Source organism: Mustela putorius, unplaced genomic scaffold (assembly GCF_011764305.1).
Source record: "Mustela putorius furo isolate JIRA1106 unplaced genomic scaffold, ASM1176430v1.1 tig00003859_pilon_pilon_pilon, whole genome shotgun sequence".
In the NCBI taxonomy this organism is placed as follows: domain Eukaryota; kingdom Metazoa; phylum Chordata; class Mammalia; order Carnivora; family Mustelidae; genus Mustela; species Mustela putorius.
Genome location: NW_025422011.1, coordinates 3,648,762 through 3,664,012, shown reverse-complemented (window position 1 = coordinate 3,664,012; position 15,251 = coordinate 3,648,762). Strand labels below are relative to the sequence as shown.

At 39.5% G+C, this 15,251-nt stretch overlaps 1 protein-coding gene across 2 annotated transcripts in view; it reads left to right on the top strand.

Moving 5' to 3' along the window:
• The window catches only part of TTC17 (tetratricopeptide repeat domain 17), a 117,755-nt gene extending 102,889 nt beyond the window's left edge, over nucleotides 1-14,866 (top strand). For both annotated transcript variants that reach the window (XM_004763212.3, XM_004763211.3), the window contains 3 exons: nucleotides 10,250-10,369; nucleotides 11,934-12,077; nucleotides 13,661-14,866. In XM_004763212.3, coding sequence (XP_004763269.1) covers nucleotides 10,250-10,369; nucleotides 11,934-12,077; nucleotides 13,661-13,792 — 396 coding nt within the window. In that variant the 3' untranslated portion in view covers nucleotides 13,793-14,866. The remainder of the gene's footprint in view (nucleotides 1-10,249; nucleotides 10,370-11,933; nucleotides 12,078-13,660) is intronic.
• Nucleotides 14,867-15,251: the final 385 nt, after the last annotated feature.

The following is a 15,251-nucleotide window of genomic DNA, read 5'->3' as shown; positions in this document are numbered from 1 at the left end:
GGCTTTAACCCACTGAGCCACCCAGGAGCCCCGAGAAACAGATATTTTAAAATGGAAGAGTAACTTTTAAAAATACTTTTAAATGGTTTTCTGTGGAGGGAAGAAAGAAATTGGTTGGGAAAGATCGGGCATGAAGCTAGATTTTCTTGACTCGATATTATCTTTTGTTTGATTTTGAAAACAAATATTTTGTTTAATATCAAAACAAATTTTAATAAGGCAGTTCCTAATTAAAAGTAAAATTAAGTGAACCCGACCACATATTCAGTTGGTAATAAAACCATACCAAGAGGAACTATTCCAAGTGACTTTAAAAGACCATTATTTGACTACCTCCCTGATGGGATACTTACCCTACGCACAAAAGAAAACCTTACTCGTTTTCAATAATACTATTGTTAGAAATATTGATATTGTCTTGAGATTGTAGGTGTATACAATGCAAAATAAATGAATAATTGTGTTGGTAATGTTGCAAACTAGAGTTTGGCCATAGGTAAAGGACATAAAAGTGTGAGAATGATGATGTTAAGTAAATGTCTATAGTCGTGAATTAAAAATACTAGCAAAACTTTCTCATATATTTACACATTTCCTAACTTTATTTGCTGAAAAGATTAATATGAGTGAGTAACCCAGTATTGATAAGCACACTTTATGCCTAGATATTGATCCTTAGATACTAGTTTCCATTAAAGGAGCCAGAATTCCTTGGAGAAATGGCTTCTACCAAGTCCAGGCAAGCAAAGAGACTCCCAAACTCAACAAAGGTTGTGTCAGAAGAACTCAGAGTCAACTGGAATATGTTCCCATTGGCCAAAGATGGAACACTTTGACGCAACTGAGTGGGTAGATCACATCACATATATTAAACGATATTTAGACTCCCAAATTCATGCTGAGGATTTGGTTTTGGAAGATACATGGGAACAAACTTGGGTTTTTGTTTTTGTTTTGTTTTGTTTTTCCTAATATGAAAAGAAAATAACCAGCATGTTTCCTTTCTTTCTAAATGAACTGTACTTTAGGGTAAATGAACCAATGATGAGAAAAAGTCTCTCTATAGGAGTATTCCAAGTAGTAAACTAGAAATAATAAAATTAGAATATTACAGTTTCGCTGCTCCTAATTAATTTTTGGCAGTGATCATCACTCGCTACTAACCTCACAAATACACTCAGCGTGTGGGTACCATTGGACATTCATGTTACCACCTGTGAAGCGTTTGGCCACCCTCCCTCCCTCAGTAAGTCAAATCTGAGGCCAGTCAAGCCTCTGACTACCAACTATGGGAAATACAGGGGCAAAGGAGCGTGTTAAATGACTCCTGGGATACCATCAGCAGAGGCCAGACAGTGGAAAACTACAGGATACATAACCCCATTTCTTCCACAGGAATGTTAAACAGTAGATGAAGATGAACCCTCGGTATCAAAAGACGCTTAAGGAACACATTAACCAATGGCAACATGCAAACTTTATTTAGATTATGATTCAAATTATAAAAGCAGAATGAACTTGCATAAGACAGCCAGGGGAAACAGGACTATTGATGATACTAAAAAATAATTTTCGATATTTTAAGCAAGCTTTGTTAACCTTGTTTTAAATATGAGTTTTTATCTTTTAGAGGTACACACATGGAAAACTTACTGATGAAATTATGTGAAGTCTGGGATTTGCTTCACATTAATATGGATGAGGGGTTAGAGGAAATCATAAGTGGCCATGAGTTGATAAATGTTGAAGCTCGTCATTGAGTGCATGGAAGTTCTTATACTATTGTCTTCTTTTGTATATATTTGAAATTTATCATTATAAAATATTTTTAAAATGTTATCTCAAAGGTGAACAAACAAATACCATACCAGAAATGAGGAAGTTAAAAAAACAAATTGACATCTCTTAAACTAAAATTATATTTATTTAAGTCAAATACTCATTGGGTGAATTAGACACAATTAAATAGTGAATGCAAGCTTTGTGTAAAAAATTACCTAAAATATTATAGAGACAAGACGGTAAGTGAATCGACAGATTCAGGAAGCATGCCATTTTCCAACCTGGATAAGTAAAAAGAAATCCATGCCTGGCTACATCATAGTAAGTCAGCAAAAACAAAGGTATCTTAAGAGCATCTGTTTCAGTCGGGGCACTGTCAGGGAAACAGAGAAGACATTAGGTAATTCAGAAGAGCAAATTGAAGGTTGAGAATTGATTACATTGTTGTGAGAGGGTGAAAAAGGAAACTCCTGACTCCAGTAAACTAGAAATACCAACTGCTGGGCCTGGCACCCAAGCCTAGGGATGAGAGAAACAGGCAGGCAGTGGGGTTTTCAAAATCTCAGCGTTCACAGGAATTCTGGCAAGTGGGAGTTCTGGCTTCTGAAGAGGGAGCATATCCTGGCTGCTGAAGGGATGCAGTGAGGCTGGGTCTGGGAGTGCAAAATACCATTGCTCAAATGACGCTGACAGGTGTAACACGCAAACAGGAAGAAAAAAGTCCTTTCTCCCTCTTGCCTTTCAGTTTCCTAGGTTGCACATTTGCAGACCCTGACAAGAAGCCTGCTAACAAAGGAGAAATATGATTTGCAGAGTTCTAGCCACAGTACCACAGAACAAATTATAGAATTTTGGATTTGCATCTGACCACTTGATAAAGACCGCAACGTTCATGCATGAATTTACTCACAAACAAATATGTCGCCGAGGCTTAGTGTATACCAAAGACTTTTTAAGTGCTTGGGATAAATCAGTGAGGAAAAATTTAGACAAAGACCTCTGCCCTTAGGAAGAACAGAAGGGACAGATTACCTACAGAGGAATGATGGTCAAAATGACAGCCCATTTCTCAAAACACCTATCTAAGCCAGGTGATAGTTTTGAAAACATAGTGGGCCCTCCTAGAATTGTGTACCTTACAATGAGAGAAGAGTAAACACATTTAAAGATAACTGGAAAAAGTTTACTACCAGGAGTCCTACCTAAACGAATTTTTCTGTATGAAAGCCAAAGAAGGATTGTCTGAGACCGAAGATTTGCTAAGCAAATAAAATGATACATGCGTGCAAACCCAAGCAAATATGTCTGTAGAAAACAATAATTTGTGGGATTTTTAAGAGAAATGACTAAACAGAAATACTATGCAAAACAATACACATTTGAGTGTGGGATGATCGGAGTTAAAGTGTTCAAAAGGCCTCTTAATATTTAGGAGGAATGAGTTAACATATTGCTTGGACCTATGTCCAGTATTGAGTAAAGATTTAAGGTTAACCATTAAAAAGAATGCAGATCCCAATCCTTTGAAGATAAAATAAGTTAGGAAGGGGAGGATTAAAAAAAAAGGGGGGGGGCGCCTGGGTGGCTCAGTGGGTTAAGCCGCTGCCTTCGGCTCAGGTCATGATCTCAGGGTCCTGGGATCGAGTCCCACATCGGGCTCTCTGCTCAGCAGGGGGCCTGCTTCCCTTCCTCTCTCTCTGTGATCCCTTCCCTTCCTCTCTCCTACTGTGATCTCTCTCTGTCAAATAAATAAATACAATCTTTAAAAAAAAAAAAAAACATTAGTGCAAGAAGTGGCAAAAAAATAAAAATAAAAAGCATTTAAGGGTCAGAACAACAGTAACAAAAAGTGATAAGAACAAATAGAAGCCAAGAAGTAGACAATCTTAAAAACAATCTGTAATAAGGGGCACCTGGTGAGTGTCTGCCTTCAGCTCATGTTGTAATCCCAGAGCCCTGGGGTGGAGCCTCTGGTCAGGCTCCCCACTCAGCAGGGAATCTGCTTCTCCCTCTGCCCCTTACCCTACTTGTGCTTTGATGCTCTCTCTCACTCTCTCAAATCTTTTTTTTTCTTTTTTAAGATTTTATTTATTTATTTGACAGAGTGCACAAGTAGGGAGAGCAGCAGGCAAAGGGGAAGGGAGAAGTAGGCTCTCCGCTGAGCAGGGATCCCAATGTGGGCCTTGATCCCAGGACCCTAGGTTTATGACCTGTGGAAGGCAGCCGCTTAACTAATTGAGCCACCCAGGCATCCTCAAATAAAATCTTAAAAAATTCTGTAATGTAGCAGTCAAAATAATGTCAAATCGGAAATTTTTTAAAGATTTAATGAGTCATGCCTGAAACATAATGCAAACATTGAAAAAAATGGGAAAGAAGATATACCAGATATCTGGTAATCAAAAGAAATGTATAGTTATTAATTACCTGAAAAATATATTTCAAAACAAAAAAATTATTAGGAGCAGAGAAAATTACTATGTAATGATAAGAGATTTAATTCACATGATACACAAATTCTAAACTTACACATACCCAATAAAGTAATCTCAAAAATATAAAGCAAAGATGATCCACTGGAAGAAATAAAAAATACCGACATAAATACCGTTCCCCACTGTTGATAAGCCAATCAGTGTCTGAATCTATATTCATGAAGTGTGTTAGTGTGTGGTTTTCCGTATTTGTAATGCTTTGTCTAGTTTTGTTATTAGGTTAATAATAAATGACTTTGTATAATGAGTTAAATGTTCCCTCCACCTTATTTTTCCAGAAGACTTTATACAGAAGTGGTATTATTTCTCCCTTAAATATTTGATAGAATTAAGCAGTGAAGCCATCTGGGCCAGGATTCTTCTTTGTGAGAGATTTCTAACAACAAATTCAATTTCTTTAGTAAATATTCAAATTATCTCTCTTCTTGAGTGAGTTTTGGTAGTTGTATCTTTAAAGAAATTTGTCTACTTCATCCAAGTTGTTGAATTTATTAGCATAAAATTGTTCATAATTCTTTTTTTTTCTAATTCTGTTAACATCTGTGGGATCTGTAGTAACATATTCTCTTGTAATTCTGATGTTGTTGGTACTTTGTATCTTTTCTCTTTTTTTTTTCCTGATTAGACTGACAGAAGTTTATCCATTTTATTGATTTTCTCAAAGAACTGAGAACTCAAAGTTTCGAATCCATTGATTTTTCCCTGTTGTTTTTATTTTCTCTGTCATTGTTGTCTGCTCTTATCTTTACTATTTCCTGTCTTCTGCTTCTTAGGATTTAATTTGTTGGGATTTTTTTAGTTTCTTTATGTGTAGGTTTATTTATTTGATCCCTTGCTTTTCTAAGGCAGGTGTTTAATGTTAAAAGTTCCCTCTAAATTCTATTTTAGCTTCATACCACAAATTTTGACATATTTTCATTCAGTTTAAAATAGTTTATAATTTTCCTCCTAATTTCTCTTTTGATCTGTAAGTTATTTTGAAGTATGTTATTTGGGTTTCCAACTATTGGGCATTTTCCAGATCTCTCTCTTTAATTGATTTCTAATTTTATTGCAGTAAATGAACATAGTTCATGTGACTTACGTTCTTTTAAACTTATTCAGACTTTTTTATGATCCAGAACATGATATGTCTTGATAAATGTTCCATGTACCTCAGAAAAGAATACTTTTACTGTTAGAGTATTCTAGAAATGTCATTGAGGTCAAGTTGTTTGATAATATTGTTCATGTCTTCTTTATCTTTACTGACTTTTTTGTGTATTTCTTCTGTCCGTCATTGAGAAGCATGTTGAAATCATCAGCTGTAACTCTGAATTTGTATATATTTTATTTTCTATCAGTTTTTGATTCTTGCATTTTTAAGTACTATTATTAAGTGCAGAAATCAGTGAAACCAAAGAATGGAGATCCACAATCTAAAAGTTGTTTCTTTGAAGCACTGCTCAGGCAAAATTAATCAAGAAGAAATAAAGTACAAATAACCAATATTGAGGGAAAAGGGAAGCAAAACTATAGCTAAAGAGATAAGAAAATGATACAATTAACAATTTTATGCCAATAAATTTCAAAACAATTGTAAAGAAGACAAATTTCTAGAAAAATGTAATTATCCAAATTGATTTGGTAATATAACTCAAATAAATTGCAGCAGTACATTAAAAAAATCTCCTCACAAAGGATACAAAGCCTATTGATTTTACAAGTGAATTCTATCAGACTTAAGAAGTACACCATCTCAATATAAATAGACTCCTCTGGACAGCGGAAAAGGGAACAACTTCCCAATTAATTGCTTGAGACAAGACCAGTGTCTTGAAAACAAAACTAGACAAAGACATGAGAAAAAAATAATACTGTTAGCTCACTCACAAACATAGGTATCAAAATCATAAGCCAAATTTTAACAGACAAAATCCGACAGGATATATTTTTCTTTTACAAGATGCACCTTGATCCAGTTGGGTTTATCCCAAAAAATACAAAAATGGTCTAACTCTAGGAAAACCCTGTATTTCATCATCCAAATTAAAGGATTAATATTATGAAATTATTTCAGTAGATTATATTTGATAAAATGCAGTACCATTCATTAAAGCTAATGCAAATTTAGAATAGACAAAGACTTCCTTAATCTAGTGAGAAGAATCAACAAAATATTTCAGCAAAGATGATTCTTAATGGAGAATATTTAAAATAATTCTTTGAAGTCAGGAAAGAGAATGCCCACCATCACCACTTTATTCCAGATTTGTACCAAAAGTCGTAGCAAGTACAGTAAACCAAAAAAAAAAAAAAAAGAAATAGTGTAAGTATTAGGAAGAAAAAAACCCAAAGTATAATTTAGAAATGATGTAATCATCTACATAGCAAACCCAAAAGAATCTACAAATTTTTAGAAATAATAACATTTTTATCAAGATGGCTGCCTGTAAAGTCAATAAAAATAAGTTGCATTTCTATACAGCAACAGAAGGTATTAGAAAACATGATTTTCAAAGTATTTCCATTGTTACAAAAATATAAGGTCCCCAATAATCTAACAAAAGATTTGTAAACCCTGACTGCACAAAGTGATACAACTTTATTGAAAGGCATTTTAAGACCTAAATAAACCAAGATATATAATGTTCATGGATAAGACAACACACATCATAAACATGTCAGTTTTCCCTAATTTGATTTCTAGAGTCAATGCTACTATAAACAAAATAGCAACAAGTTTTTCTTTCTTTCTTTCTTTCTTTTTTTTTTTTTTTAATGGTACTTGAAAAGCAGACCTTTATATGGAAGGGTAAGGAATAGACATGACACTCTTGAAAAAAAATAAGGTGAGAATTGCCTTACTTTTATGAAAAATTATAAAACAGACCATAATGCGTTGTGCTCAAGGATAAACAGAAATAATGACCAGGGGGACTACATAGAAAGCCCCAAAACATACTGACATACATTGGGCTGTGGAAGATCAACAGGGAAAGAGGGGGTTTTTGCAGGAAGCTCTGCTGGGGCAATTGCTGAGCTCATGCATCCTCACCTCACAGCTTATACAAAAAAGGAATTCCGTGTGAATTAAGGACTGGAGTATGAAAAACAAAGCCTTAAAAATTGGAATAAAATGTAGGAGATGATCTTTCTGCCCTTGGAATAGAAAATGATTTCTTAAGATATTAAAGTACTAACTAGAAGAGAAAATGTGACTAAGTTCACCTACATTAAAGTTTAAACTTTTTTTTAATTAAATACATTTTTTAAATCAAAGAGAGGTAAGCCAGAGTGAGAGAAAGTATGTGTGACACATTCAACCTGCAAGGGCTGATACACAGAACATAGAAACAAATCAGTGAGAAAGATAAATAATAAAATAGAAAGATACATAAAAGATGTTAACAGACGTTTCACTGAAAAAAGATGTGTGTGGCCAATAAACTCAAGAAACAGTATCAGTCTCACTAATGACCAGGAAATGCAAACTAAGACCACAGTAAGATGCTATTTTATCACCACTGATGACACCAAGAATTAGAAAGGCTAGAAAGCAAGAAGCACTTCTAAACATTGCTGATGGAATTGTAGATTGTTACAGCACCTCTACGGAACAAGTCGCCATTTTCTTGTTCTGTTGGACATTTACATGTCTTGTGAACCAGCAAGCCTACCTGTAGGTACCTACTCTAGACTAGAGAAACTCTGCACGTTTATTTGCAACAGAAAACTTTTAAACAGGAAATATTTCAGAGCCCCTCTCTACAGAAAAGGGATAAATGCATTGTAATATATTCACTTAATGGACGTTTCATTATGCAGCAAGGAAATTGAATGAACTAAAGCTACACACAACATGGATGAATTTTAGAAATAAGAGTGTTGAGTAAAGAGTTCAAGTCTGGGGCACCTGGGTAACTCCGTGGGTTAACCCTTTGCCTTCAGCTCGGGTCATAATCTCAGGGTCCTGAGTTCAAACTCTGCATCGGGCTCTCTGCTTGTTAGGGAGCCTGCTTCCCCTTTCTGTCTGCCTGCTGCTCTGCCTACTTTTGATTGCTCTCTTGTTTTCAAATAAATAAAATCTTTAAAAAAAAGATAAAGTTCAAGTCCCAGAAAACTCCTTACCACATTAGACCACTTTTATAATGCATAAGAAGTACACTAAGTATTTTATTGTTGAAGGAAATGTGTGTGTGTGACAGAACACTTTGAAAAGGCGATGGGGTAAGAAACACAGCATTTAGGATAGTGTGTGCCTGTGGAGAAAAGGCAAGAGGCTGGAATTGTTTAAGAACACATAGGCTGGCTGCAAGTTCATTCTCGACCAGGGCGGCAGCGTGCGGGATATTCATTATTTTATGTTTTATAGCATAGGGGTATATTTTTTCATATAATTATTATGTATATATAATTACATAAACATGTTCTTTTGTATGTGTGAAATATTGGCATTAAAGAAAGATAATTCGAGTTTTAAAAAAAGAATCCTTTTGAGAAACCAATCAAAAGGACCACGTCACTAAGTCACTGAGAAGGGGGAATAAATCAGGCAGTCTCCGATTTCTCTGCAGCAGCCAACCATGCCAGCAAGCGATGGAACAATGCCAACACATTATTCAAGGAAGGAAAGAATGAGCCATGGTTTTATATCCAGCCAGCTGTCCTTCAGGTATGAAGGCTGAAGACAGAAAGTTTTGAACTTTCATGATTATATCGGTTTGCTAGGGTTACAGTAACAAAGCACCACAGACTAGGGACCTTAAACGGTAGAAATTTGTTTTCTCGCATTTCTGGAGCCTCCAGGTCCAGGATCTGGGTGACGACAGGAAGGGTTTCCTCTGAGGCCTCCCTCCTCAGGCTGCCGGTGGCCAGAGACTCTTGCTTCCCCACCACAGGGCCTTCCCTCTGCACACAGGACCCTGACGTGGCTCTTCCTCTTCTATAAATCCTTCGTATAAATCCAGTCTTACTGGATTAAGGGCTCACGCTGAGGGCCTCATTTTAATTTAATTACCTCCTTTAAGACCTTATCTCCAAATACGGTTACATTCTGAGGTACGAGAGGCTGAGATGTGTCTTGGAGAAGCACAATTCAGCCCATAACAATCTCAAAAGAATATTGTTCCCACCAACAGGACTGGGCTGAACCTCAGTCAACCACGACATGATTGGGGAAACCACACAAAAGTCATGTCAGTGGTCAATGAATGTGTTTAACTGCAAAACCAATATAGAAAACAAACTTTGGGGAATAGGGGGATAGAACAATATAAATACTATATGCCCTGACAATGAAGAATAATAAAATGACCAAAGAATTATATTGGAAGAAAGAAATAAGATAGCAAAAATCAGGGCAGGTTTTCTGTGATGGTCAGGAGTTAGAGACATCTGTCTGCTTAGTGATGGTCGGGAGTTAGAGACCATCCATCAAAAGGGGCAAATGAAATAGACAGGAAAATCCAAAATTAGATCTAAATTAAGTACTGAAATTTTGTGTATGGTAAAGGTAGCATCTCACTGGGTGAAGAGAGATGAATTATTTGTTAAATCTTATTGGAACAACTTAGTAATCATTTAAGGTGGAGCCATATTTTTTATACCAAGTTAAATTTCAAATGGATCAAAGATTTAAATGTGAAAAAAACGAAACTAGAAAAGTCCGGGGGGGTGGCATTCTTGGGGAGAAAATATAAAAATTTCTTGATAACCTTCAAGTAAGCAAGACCTTGTCAGCTACAACTAAAAATCCAGAAGCCATCTAAATTAACAAACTGAACTATGTAGAAATCAAAGCCTGCATTGCAAAAAAAAAAAAAAAAAACAACGAAAGGTCCAAAAGCAAACATCAGAAAACTGAGGGAATGTATCTGTAATTTGTATCACAGGCAAGAAGTTCTTTGCTATATATATATATATATATATATATATATATATATATATATATATTTAAGAGACACCAGCCTCAACTAACCATTCCTTTGTAGAACCAGACCTCCTGGGTCCTTTCCAGCATGGCAGCCCTCTACTGGAGAGTGAAAGGCCAGGGAAAGAAGGCAATCGACTGCCTCCGCCAGGCCCTCCACTATGCTCCACACCAGATGAAGGTGAGTGGGACTCAGAGGTGCGAATTTGTCTCCTGGTCCTTTCCTGTTATGAGGTTTCAACGAGCTCTCCTCGTGCACAGCCAGTGAGGTAGTGGCAAGAGGCGAGCACAGGCTGGAAGAACCTTCGACCCCGCTGATGCTGCTGCAAGCCTGGGAGTGAGACATACTCCCTTGCCTTCCCTGCCTCCGCAAATGGGAACAAGGGAAAGTCTTCAAGATTCCATCATTTAATGCCCCTTCCACTATGTGCAGAGCCACCCAATGTACAACAAATACACTGGCCTAGGCAGGCCATCACCCTGCAAGTCCTTCTGGGATTAGCCTACACCCAGGGACCTGGAGGCCTGTGACACTTGTTTTATGTGTACTGCTGATCTGAGCTTGTTTCCAGACCCTGAAACTGAAGCAGTTTCCACCTCTTCTTATATATGGGCCAGTTCCTGGTCTCTGTCTGACTTCACTTTTTCCACAAAAACAGAAAGCCCTGCTAACTCAGTGTCACATCAATCTTTTCAAAAATGCCAGTTACTGCTATGATGACTGAGAACGTTCAGCTTTTCAACAGCACAGTGGTGTCCACACCGCTGAGTTCTGCATTCGCCTCCACATCTCAGACTTTCTGAAGACACAGCTTGGGTCTTGTTTGCTCGTAAGGGCAGCATTTGGAATGGTGGCAGGAGCTCTGCCTCTTGCTGGCTTTGTGACCTTAGGCAAGTTTTAAAGCTCTGTGACCTCATATAATGATCTCACTCTGTGAGTGTCCGGTAAGGACACAGGTGGGTCCTTTGTCCCTAGGGCTTCTGTATCTCCTGGAGAACCCTGTACAGTGTGATACGGGTGGTGCTTACTGGATGCACTTAAAGGACTAAGTCTTTGTGCTGGTAACAGTATTGCTATTTGTTCTGCTCATCTGTGCTCTGTACTTTCAGCCAGAGGACGCTCTAGGTCAGGGGTCAGGAAACCCTTCCTGCAAAGGGCTACACAATAAGAAATTGAGGCTGTGTGGGCCAGACATCCTCTGTTGGAGCCAAGTCCCTTCTGCCATGCTGGCCTGAAACAGCCGCAGAAATACGTAAAAGAACAGGAATGGTCACATTCCAATAAAACCCTTACAAATACAGGCAGCGGGCTAGATTCGCCCTGTAGGCCAGAGTTTGCCGGCCCCTGCTTCAATCAGATGATGCCATGGGCCTTGCAGAAGACACTTGGACTCTCTGACAGCAGGACTGTGGTCTGTGAACTGGCCATTACTGTTCATTACCAGTCACAACGAGTTACTGCCCCAGTAGTAAACCAGCAATTTCACTAAGCAGACTGTTTACTTAGTTGACTCATCTGCTTTGTGTTTTGAGGCCAGACTTTCCTAAAGAAACAAGTAATGCATTGGTTTATGTCTTCATGCATCTCCCCATGGGTCATGGGCCAGTAGCAAACAGAAGACCGGCAGGTTAGGTTGCATTACTCAGTCACTCACCAGGAGAAACTTACTGCATTATTTATGGTCAGGAACCAAAGCCCCCAAATCAGTATCCTTTCCTTCTCAGCCTTCTCCTTCCTTTCCCAGGACGTGCCCCTGATCAGCCTGGCTAACATCTTGCACAACGCCAAGCTCTGGAACGATGCAGTCATAGTAGCCACCATGGCAGTGGAGATCGCGCCACACTTCGCCGTGAACCACTTCACGCTGGGCAACGTCTACGTGGCGATGGTGAGGTCGCTGGTGTGGGCGGAGCAGATCACCTCCGACGCTGCCTCCCCCAGGCACGCCTGTGCCTTCAAACTCCCTTGACGGTGTCAGTGTCCTCCAGTTTCCTGTACGCTTTGTGCCTCTCATTGCTAGCCCCACCAAAGGCATATTTTATGGCTAAGGAGTTTGTAAATTAAAAAAAAACACAGTACATGAAACCCATCTAAGTACTTGCAACTGTGTGGCCCCTCCCCGTGAGTTTCACACTGACAGTGGCGTCAGATTGACCTACAATTTTCTGGAGACTTCACCTGTTCCAGAAAACCTGCGTGGGCAGACTCACCTATGCTCCCTTGTTTTCAGATGGGGTTAGGTGCCTATTATCACTGCACTCATGATGCCCTGTACATGTCTCTCTTTTCACCTTGTTTTAGAATTTTTTAAGTATCTGTCTCTCCCCCAGACAGTGTGCTCCTTAGGGAAGAGATTCCTCATCGTCTTTCTGTCCCTAGCACTTCACATTGTCTGGCACACACTAGATGCTCCTCACGTGTCCCCTGATGGCGGCATGCCACTAGTTTCGTGGGGTACCATTTCCAGAGAAAATGGCGAAGCCATCGTCCAGAACCCTCATTCTGGTCAGAAACAAGGACTGATTTCAGAACTTGAAATCCCAGGGGTCCTCTAGAAGCTGTCATAGCTGAATTTAATATGAGAATCGTGCCATGCATTTTCATCTATAGCTTGGGGCCCCACACGGGGCGATTCCCAAGGTGCTCTCAATAAAGGTTAATAGAATGAGCAGCTTGAAGCTGGAAGTTTTATGTGTCAGCCTTGACTTGAAAGGCAGCGAGTATAATTTGGCCAGGTAGGTATTGCTGAATGTGCAGAATTCCTTCTCTGCTTCTTAGAATCAAAGAATCTATTTTTGTCCCCAGTAAATGTGAAATTTGCTACTATGAATGAGGAATTCTGCCTCTCAATTTTGCCTAGAAGGCGTCACTTAACCATTTGGTTTGGGCTCTTCTTTGAGAGTATTGGTCCAAGTAGAAGATAAACGCCTTCAGTATGACAGCGATCGTTTCCAAACAATGTTCATTATTTTTAAATGCTAGGGAGAACAAAAAAGTTTCAAAATTTATAGCACCTAACTTTGAGACACTTAACTGCCATCTTTCTAGCTATAGTAGAAAATTCAGGCAGAGGCATAAGGAGCATTTGCCTGGCACAGTTCTAGAAGTTTCTGTGAGGATTAAATGGAGGGTTTTCATAAAGCACCCAGCACAGTGCCTGGCATGTGGCCCTCACTGTTGGGTCAGATCTTTGTAAAGTCAACCTCCCCTTCCCCTTTGGCTCTTGGGCTCTGCCTTCCTTTCCTTGTACACTGCTGATTTCCCCTTCTCAGGGGGTGGTGGTGATATTGTGCCTTGGGGGTGATGTTCCGTTCCAGACCTCGGAGTTCTACCATCAGAGATGTCGATCCGTTGAGAAACCATTGCGGGATGCTCCTAGCACAGAGGTGCTTCTCGAGGAGAAAGAAGTCACAGTACATGCTTAGCCACGGGGTGGTGTCCCGCTCACATCTGTCCCTTTGCCCCTCACAGGAGGAGTTTGAGAAAGCTCTCGTGTGGTATGAATCGACGCTGAAGCTGCAGCCTGAGTTCGTTCCAGCCAAGAACCGAATCCAGACCATCCAGTGTCACTTAATGCTAAAGAAGGGACGGCGCTCGCCTTAGTTGCACCCTCCTCCCTCTCTCTCTCTCTCTCTCTCTCGCTCTCTCTCTCATTTCTCTCTCTTCTCACACTCTTTAAAAAAAAAAAAAAAGAATAAGAAAAGAAACCAATCATTGTCAGTATCTACTTTTAATGATGTGTGTGAAAATAACTGAGTAGGACTTACAACAGGACTTTTACGTATGTGGGAATCGGTTTGTCTTTGTTTTGAAGTCCCCTCTTTCCCCCCAGCCAACCTCAGAAACACAAATTTCTCAAAAGGAAAATGCAGCGGAAAGATACCGTGTAAATACTGAGCCAAGACGTTTCTGGAGCTGTGCTCTGTCTCCAAAACCTCGATGCCTTTAGGGCTTTTCTCAGTGGTCCAGCCGGCCGCCGCCACCTCCTCCTCCTCCTCCTCCTCGTTGGCCGAGGACAAAGCGCGCTGCGCATCCTCTGCTTCCTGTCGTAGCCTCTGTTGTCAGTGGAAATGCAGAAGCCCGCCCGGTGCCAGTGAGAAGCAACGTTGTGCGCGCTCGCCAGTAGATCCGTGCTGTCCCCCGTCGTCCGTTCCATGCTGCTATGTCACAAACCCTCAGAGGTAGTTTGCAGGGGAGGAAGGGGAAATGATTTTTAAAAAAACAATATTTACAACAACAAAAACTCTTAGGATCACCTGACCTTTGTAATGTTATTTATGTTGGGGAGGGAGGGGGGTGCTGAGAAGGGGAAATCAGCAGTGTACAACATCTATATCATTTGTGCTTTAATTACAAATCACAAGGAAACCAATAAGTTGAAATCCTATATAACAGGTTTATATATATAGAATATGTATATTTGAAGCCCTCTACGCTGAATCTATGTTTTACTAATTCTTTGTTCACTGTGTTACCCATCTCAGAATAAGGTGTGAGTGTCCGCTCCCTCTCTCTGAGGCCTTCAAACTTAGCTCCTCGGGAGAGAGCGATGCGCCAAGGTTGAGTGTTTCCGTACAATGCTTTTACCTCTGGTCCCAGGAGAATCAGAAACTCCAGACATTTTGGAATCTTCAAGGGCACATACTGAGAACAAAAATAAAAGTTGTTTATGAGCAACATAGGTCTGGAGTGTTGTTGTTTTTTTTTTTTCTTTAAAACCAGACTAATGTGGACAGCTCAGAAGCCGACGGTAACTCTGGATCTGATCCTCTCAAGTCCTGGGTCGTCTTCATCTTTCTTCCTTTCCACAGAGGCACGGTGAGGGGAGAAACAATCCATCACTAGGCTTTATAGTTGATGAGCTTATTAGCATGATACATTTGACGGGGAAAGATACACGATCAGCAAGTGTTCAGAGGTGGGTATATAATTGACCTTCCCGGAAGGGAATAATCTACGGCACAAAGTCACTTCCCCTCAGGTAAGCACCGATCCTGAGGTTCACCCTGGGAAGCTTCGTGGAGAGCCTTGGCAAGCATCCTTCAGGGACAGGCACACACTA